This window comes from Musa acuminata, chromosome BXJ2-8 (genome assembly GCF_036884655.1).
Source record: "Musa acuminata AAA Group cultivar baxijiao chromosome BXJ2-8, Cavendish_Baxijiao_AAA, whole genome shotgun sequence".
Taxonomy (NCBI): domain Eukaryota; kingdom Viridiplantae; phylum Streptophyta; class Magnoliopsida; order Zingiberales; family Musaceae; genus Musa; species Musa acuminata.
In genome coordinates this window covers 23,084,057-23,091,426 of record NC_088345.1, presented here as the reverse complement: position 1 = coordinate 23,091,426, position 7,370 = coordinate 23,084,057, and the positions used below count along the sequence as shown (strand labels likewise).

The window sequence follows — 7,370 nt, the reverse complement described above, 5'->3', positions numbered from 1 at the left end:
TACTCTGTGCTCCATTTGCTATGAACTGATATGTTCTGAAATGTCCTATCTGCCATTGATATGTTCCAATTACTCTATGCCCCATTCGTTATGGATCAAATATGTTTTGAATGACATGATACGTATGATTTGGTATCTATTGAAATGGTATCCTTGAGAATTCTTGTATTCTGCCTTGTATTATGATACCTTACTCGTTTGAAACCGTTCCTTTTGTTCTGAATATGCTTTGCCACTTGCTGAGCCGTTTTTAGCTCACTCCGTTGTTATATAAATCTTTCAGGTCAGCTTGTCACTCTTCGAGATGTTTGATTTGGGCTGAGGCAGTGGATAGCTATTCAGAATAATGGGCAAGTCTGGTTGGTTATTACGATATTGTTGTATAAGTATGTCTTGTATATAATGAAATGTTGTCGATGAACCGAAATAGATATACTGTGTCCAAGTGTTAGGAGATCTCTCTTATTTGGAATTTCAGAATGTTAAGTCTAATTTATGGTGATATGAACTTGTGGTGAATAGTTGGAGTTCTGATTGTATAATTTATTTAGCTTGTGGATTTATAAATGTTGTTCATGTTTGTCAAGTTGGCTTGGGTTGCCATAAATGTGAATTATCGAGTGATGTGATATATGATTATAAACTGCACAGGTTTTATGGATGTGAATATGAATAGAATGTTTTCAGTGTCCTCAAACGTTAGTTTGGATCCTGGATTGGTCTACGGTGAAGATTTTAAAAATCATGGATATTTTGAGGGGCGTGACAGAGGTGGTATCAGAGCATTGTTTGAGGATTACTGAAATATTTGATATGTTGACGTGCAAAATATATTGAGGTCTAATGAACTATAGTGATTGGTGGAAATTTTCTTTGATGTATTTTAGGAATCTGGGATGATGAGGACATTTGGTCCTCCTATTTCATTGTTTCTGATTAATTAAGGGGAATGAAAGGATTGATTGGGGATATTGAATCAGAGTGGCGCAGCGGAAGCATGGTGGACCTAATTTCATTGGTGGTAGAAAAATGAATGATGCAAACAGAGAAGATATTTGATGTACAAAATTGTTTTGATGATCAAAAGATTTCTTTTGCCACCTTATATTGGAAGTAGAGGCTGATTATTATTGGCAATAATGAAAAGAATTTTTGGAGATCAGTGACAAGAATGATAAGGACAAGTTTACCAATAAGAATATGATTGGAAATGAATCAGAAAGTAATGACAAGAGGGTCAAGACATTTGGATTTGAAAAGGAAAGTCACCACCAAAGACTTAATCATGTGTGAATTACAAGTTAAATTATGAAACAAGTTTGTGTTTTCGGGTGATTGGAGTCTATTTTGCTTGTAGAAAGTTGGATCATAAAATAAAAGTTTGCCCTTTGAACAAGAAGAAAGAGTCACTGCCTCATAAATCATCAGCCCATGTAAGAGTGTATGCTATCACTGAATATGATTCTGAAACTTCTGAATTAGTGGTCAAAGGTATTATGCATGTTTATGAAAGAATGCAAATATTTGTTCGACCATGGGTCCAATCTACGATTTGATTCGTAATATTTTGCTTATCACTTGGGTATTCAACCTAGACCACTACATTATGTGCTATAAGTAAATACGATCATTGGAGATTCTTTGATAACGAAGTTGAATCTGGTCCTCTTGTCTGATTCTTATTGGAGAACTTGAACTTTTGCTGATTTAGTTCTCCTAGAGATTTGGAGTTTTGATATTATACTTGGTATGGATTGGCTATCTTCCTAACATACCAGTATGGATTGGTATATAACAAATGATCACTTTTTGCATATTTGATCAGCCGATCTTTTATTTTGAGAGTATTGGACATTATTTATCTCCTTGCCTAATGTATCCCAGGATGACTTGTTTGGATTACCTCCAAATGTGATTTTGCTTTTGATTTGGTCCTTGGGACAATCCTAAAATCTAAGCCTCTCTACAGAAAGATATCATTTGAGTAAGTGGAATTAGAAAAGTAACTACAAGGATTATTAAATGAGGATTTTATTTGGCTTAATATTTCATCATGGGGTGCTCCGGTGTTAGTTAAAAGATGGATGGAACATTGAGGCTTTGTATTGATTATAGATAGTTGAATTAGGTGACCATCAAAAAACGAGTATTTTCTGAAGTAACGACTTGTTCGATTAATTACAGGGTACGCAAGTATTTTTAGAAATTGATTAAAGGTCGGGTTACCGTCTATTGAGGATCAAGGAGGAGAATATTTCGGTCACTCGTGGATAATTATGTAATTGTATTGTATTGATGAAACTATTTAAGAGTAGGAGGAGGAAATAAAGATATCATAATCCTCATCTTTTCATCGATTGAGCTATGATCAATTTAGAGGACTAAATTTTCTTTTAAGGGGGGGAGAGTGTAATATCCCTCGCTTTTAAAAATTATTAATAAAGATTTATATGTAAATTGGAGGACCTATATGTAAATATAGAAATTACAAGGACTAAACTGCTAAGTTGCAAAAAAAAAAGAAAAAAAAAAGGGAAAACCGAAAATTCGGTATTATCCCACCGCCTCCCACGCACTCTCTGTTTCTTCGAGAAACAGAGAGGAGCGGTGGGGCATGAGGAGTGAAGAAAAGAAGAAGAAGAGGGAAAAGAAGAGAGGAGGAAGAAGAGAGGAAGAAGAGGGAGAAGAGAAGAAGAAGAAGAAGAGGAGGTGGCTGCAGCGAGGGCTGCAGCGAGGAGCTGTGGGGCGTGGGGAGAAGAAGAGAGGAAGAAGAGGGAGAAGAGAAGAAGAAGAAGAAGAAGAAGAAGAAGAAGAAGAGAGGAGGATAGCTGCGGCAAGGCTGCAGCGAGGAGGTGTGTGGCTTTGGGGAGGAAAAGGGAAGAGGAGAAGAAGAGAAGGAGAAGAAGAGGGAAAAGAGAGGCAGCTGCAGCAGCCAGGGCTGCAGCACCTCTGTTTCCCGCAGGTGGAAACAGAGGAGAGGATGTGTGGGGCGTTGAGGATGAAAAGGGAAGAAGAAGAAGAAGAAGAAGAAGAAGAAGAAGAAGAAGAAGAAGAAGAAGATAGCTGCGGCAAGGCTGCAGCGAGGAGATGTGTGGCCTTGGGGAGGAAAAGGGAAGAGGGGAAGAGGAGAAGAAGAAGAAGAGGAAGAGAAAGAGGTGTGATACCTCTGTTTCCTGCAGAGGAAACAGAGGAGAGGGTGTGTGTGACGCCGGGGAAGAAGGGGCTGCAGCTGCGGCGATGGCAGCTGCAGCTGGAAGAGAAGAAGAAGAGGAAGATGAGCAGGGGAGGAGGGAGAGGTTGCGGCCGTGGCTGCGGCCGCGACTGCAGCAGTTGCAGCGGGGAGAGAAGAAGAAGAAAGGAAGGAGAAGGAAGAGGAGAAGGGAAAGAAGTAGCTGCGGCTGCGGTTGTGGCAGCTGCAGCTATGGCAGGGAAAGAGGAAGAGAAAAAGGAAAGGAAGAAGAAGAGAAAGGGAAGGAGAGGAAGAAGAGAGGAAGAGGAGAAGGGGCTGCGGCTGCGGCGATGGCAGCTGCAGCTGTGGCAGGGAAAGAGAAAAAGGAAAGGAAGAAGAAGAGAAAGGGAAGGAGAGGAAGAAGAGAGGAAGAGGAGAAGGGGCTGCGGCTGCGGTGATGGCAGCTGCAGCTGTGGCTGGGAAAGAAGAGAAGGAAAGGAAGAAGAAGAGAAAGGGAAGGAGAGGAAGAAGAGGGGAAGAGGGGAAGAGGAGAAGGGGTGGCAGCTGCAGTTGGAAGAGAAGTAGGAGAGGAAATAGAATAGCAGAGGAAGAAGAGGCTGCGGTTGTGGTGGCTGCGGCCATGACTGCGACTGCGACTGCGGCAGTTGCAGCTGGGAAAGAAAGGAAAGGAAAGGAAGAAGAAGAGAAAGGAAGAAGGGAAGGAGAGGAAGAAGAGAAGGGGCTACGGCTGCGGCGATAGCAGCTGCAGTTGGAAAAGAAGAAGGAGAGGAAGATGAGCAGGGGAGGAAGAAGAGGTTGCGAGTGTGGTGGCTGCGGCCGTGGCTGCGACTCCGGCTGCGGCTGCAACGTTGGTTGCGGTAGCTGCGGCAGCGGTGGTGGCTGCAGTAGCTGCAGTAGCTGCTTTTGGGAAAGAGAAAGAGTAGGAACGAGAGAAGGGAAGAAGGAAATAGTGCAGTGGAAGGGGGCTGCGGTTGTGACCGCAGTTGCGGTCGTGGCTGCGATTGTAGCAGCGGCAACGGCGGCGGCTGTGGCAGCTGCGTTTGGGAAAGAAAAAGAAGGAATGAGAGTAAGAGAGAGCAGGTGACTGTGCCTCGATGTTCGACACGTGATGTAGTTGCGAAGAAAGGAAGAAAACGGGGGCACAAAACGAAACAGAGAGAGAGGACACGGAGAAAAAGTAGAAGGATTTGGGCTGGCACCTTCTTTGGATCTTCGGATCGAAATCTTTGAAAGGCAAGTTTCCCGCTTGTTTCAATCCTTTCTATTGCAAGTTCCCTGATCGTTTCTCCTATAATTGCTTTGATATTTCTTATTGCAAGTTTCCCGCTTGTTTCAATCCTTTATATTGCAAGTTCCGTGTTCGTTTCTCCTATAATTGCTCTGATATGCCTTATTGCAAGTTTCCCACTTGTTTCGATCCTTTCTATTGCAAGTTCCCTGTTCGTTTCTCCTATAATTGCTCTGATATACCTTATTGCAAGTATCCTGATCTTTCCCCACTGCCATTTTTATCTCTACATTTGCTTTGATTATGAGGAACTTGAAATTGTACTAGCCTTGCATTTGTTATATCTCCTGTTTACATGTAACGATTCGAATCTGTGCAACTTTTGAGATTCTGATCTTTTGATACCGAGCTGCCTATAAGACTTTGTGGAAACTCTGATTTGTTCAAAACTGATTTCATTGGAAACTAGACTCGTAGACCTTTCTTTGATATATGGATTGAAAGATCTGAAATCCAAACACCTGCCTAGTTATCTGTTGAATCTGACATTATGAATTCTGCCAACAGAGATTTTGTTCTATGACTCTTGCTTACCAAATTATTTGTAACTCTCTCTGTTGGACAGTTCAATTCATATGAAGCCTGTCTTATCTGAAAGTATTATCCAATGATTATTTCTGAGTAAATTGGAGCACGATTGATAGTTTGAATCATTTGTTCAATGTGCCTTCTGTATTCTGCCAGAAATCGAGCTTTGGTCGATTTCTCATATTCTGGTTTCATTCCTTTGGAAATTGATATCCTTTAGCCTTCTTATTCAATTGAGCTTTATATTACTACTTTGAATTCTTGTATGCTCTTGTCCTTAAAATTATTGCATTCTTGAAAACCATTGTGGAACGTTTATGCTATATCGTATCGACCCATATAGGCACATGTATATTCCATTGTTCCGCATTTGCTCCCGATATGTGCCTATTCCAGTTCATTCATTTTGACATTGAATTTATCTAACCTTCTTATTTGAATTGAGCCATATATGATTGTTTGGAATCCTTGAATGCTCTTGCTTTCATTTCGTTTCCAAATCTGAATACATTATGAGAGATTTGTTCTTTGCATCATATTTGACTCGTAAAGGCACATGTATGTTTGTTGTTCCGCGTGTGCTTCCGATATATGCTACTTATTGTTGAAACTGTCCTTTTGTACTCTGGTGTGTGGGATCGTCTGGACCTTTGCCAGAAATGGTAAAAGGTATGCGCTGATTTGCCCGCTTTGTGGGGTCCCGCTTTGTGGGATATTCTGGTATGCGCGATTTGCCCGCTTTGTGGGGTCCCGCTTTGTGGGATATTCTGGTATGCGCTTATTTGCCCGCTTTGTGGGGTCCCGCTTTGTGGGATATTGCTGACTGAGATCCCACTACACCTTCTGTATGTTTGATATGATATCCAGAGCTTTGGTTATGTGTTTCTGTACATGCTTTGGATAAGATTGATATGTTTGCAACGTCAAAGACGACGTTTGAGCTTTTGCACGATATTTGTTTTCGATATGCTCTGAAATGCTTCATTCACTGATGATATGCTTCGAAATGTTCCATATGCCGTTGATATGCTCCGGAACATTTCATATGCCATTGATATGCTCCAATTACTCTGTGCTCCATTTGCTATGAACTGATATGTTCTGAAATGTCCTATCTGCCATTGATATGTTCCAATTACTCTATGCCCCATTCGTTATGGATCAAATATGTTTTGAATGACATGATACGTATGATTTGGTATCTATTGAGATGGTATCCTTGAGAATTCTTGTATTCTGCCTTGTATTATGATACCTTACTCGTTTGAAACCGTTCCTTTTGTTCTGAATATGCTTTGCCACTTGCTGAGCCGTTTTTGGCTCACTCCGTTGTTATATAAATCTTTCAGGTCAGCTTGTCACTCTTCGAGATGTTTGATTTGGGCTGAGGCAGTGGATAGCTATTCAGAATAATGGGCAAGTCTGGTTGGTTATTACGATATTGTTGTATAAGTATGTCTTGTATATAATGAAATGTTGTCGATGAACCGAAATAGATATACTGTGTCCAAGTATTAGGAGATCTCTCTTATTTGGAATTTCAGAATGTTAAGTCTAATTTATGGTGATATGAACTTGTGGTGAATAGTTGGAGTTCTGATTGTATAATTTATTTAGCTTGTGGATTTATAAATGTTGTTCATGTTTGTCAAGTTGGCTTGGGTTGCCATAAATGTGAATTATCGAGTGATGTGATATATGATTATAAACTGCACAGGTTTTATGGATGTGAATATGAATAGAATGTTTTCAGTGTCCTCAAACGTTAGTTTGGATCCTGGATTGGCCTGTGACGAAAATTTTAAAAATCATGGATATTTTGAGGGGCGTGACAACAACATGCACTTGCTGCAATATATTCAGCTTCGGTTGTTGATAGAGCAACCGAGCTTTGTTTCTTAGATGACCAGGAAACAAGGGCATGTCCTAAAAATTGACATGATCCTGATGTGCTTTTTCTATCTAGTCTACAGCCAGCGAAGTCCGCATCAGCATAAGCCGTTAACTCAAAATTTTCTGATTTTGGATACCATAATCCTAGATTTGTGGTTCCATTAAGATATCTAAGTATTCTTTTGACTGCTTTGAGATGAGATATCTTAGGGTTTGATTGAAATCTAGCACAAAGTCCTACACTGAACATGATGTCTGGTCTGGTGGCAGTGAGGTAAAGTAAACTTCCTATCATACCCCTGTAAGTCTTTTGATTAAAGCTTTCTCCACTTTCATCAATTTCTAACTTAGTGGAGGTGCTCATAGGGGTGCTAATAGCCTTTGAGTTGTTCATATTAAACTTTTTTAATAAATTCATAGCATATTTAGTTTGACTAATAAAGATGCCGTTGCTTAATTGTTTGATTTGTA

The 7,370-nt window shown here is 40.4% G+C and overlaps 1 protein-coding gene across 1 annotated transcript; it reads left to right on the top strand.

Annotated features, from left to right (window-relative positions):
- The first annotated feature begins 737 nt into the window (after positions 1-737).
- LOC135619330 (uncharacterized) lies at positions 738-6,685 on the top strand. The gene is made up of 2 exons (XM_065121246.1): positions 738-4,423; positions 6,356-6,685. The coding sequence occupies exon 1, from the start codon at positions 2,615-2,617 to the stop codon at positions 3,752-3,754; it is 1,140 nt and encodes a 379-aa protein (XP_064977318.1). The 5' UTR covers positions 738-2,614; the 3' UTR covers positions 3,755-4,423; positions 6,356-6,685.
- The last annotated feature ends 685 nt before the right edge of the window (positions 6,686-7,370 follow it).

Bases quoted from the DNA above. Each gene is read 5' to 3' on its own strand.
- LOC135619330 (XM_065121246.1), top strand. From the start codon at position 2,615: ATGAGGAGTGAAGAAAAGAAGAAGAAGAGGGAAAAGAAGAGAGGAGGA.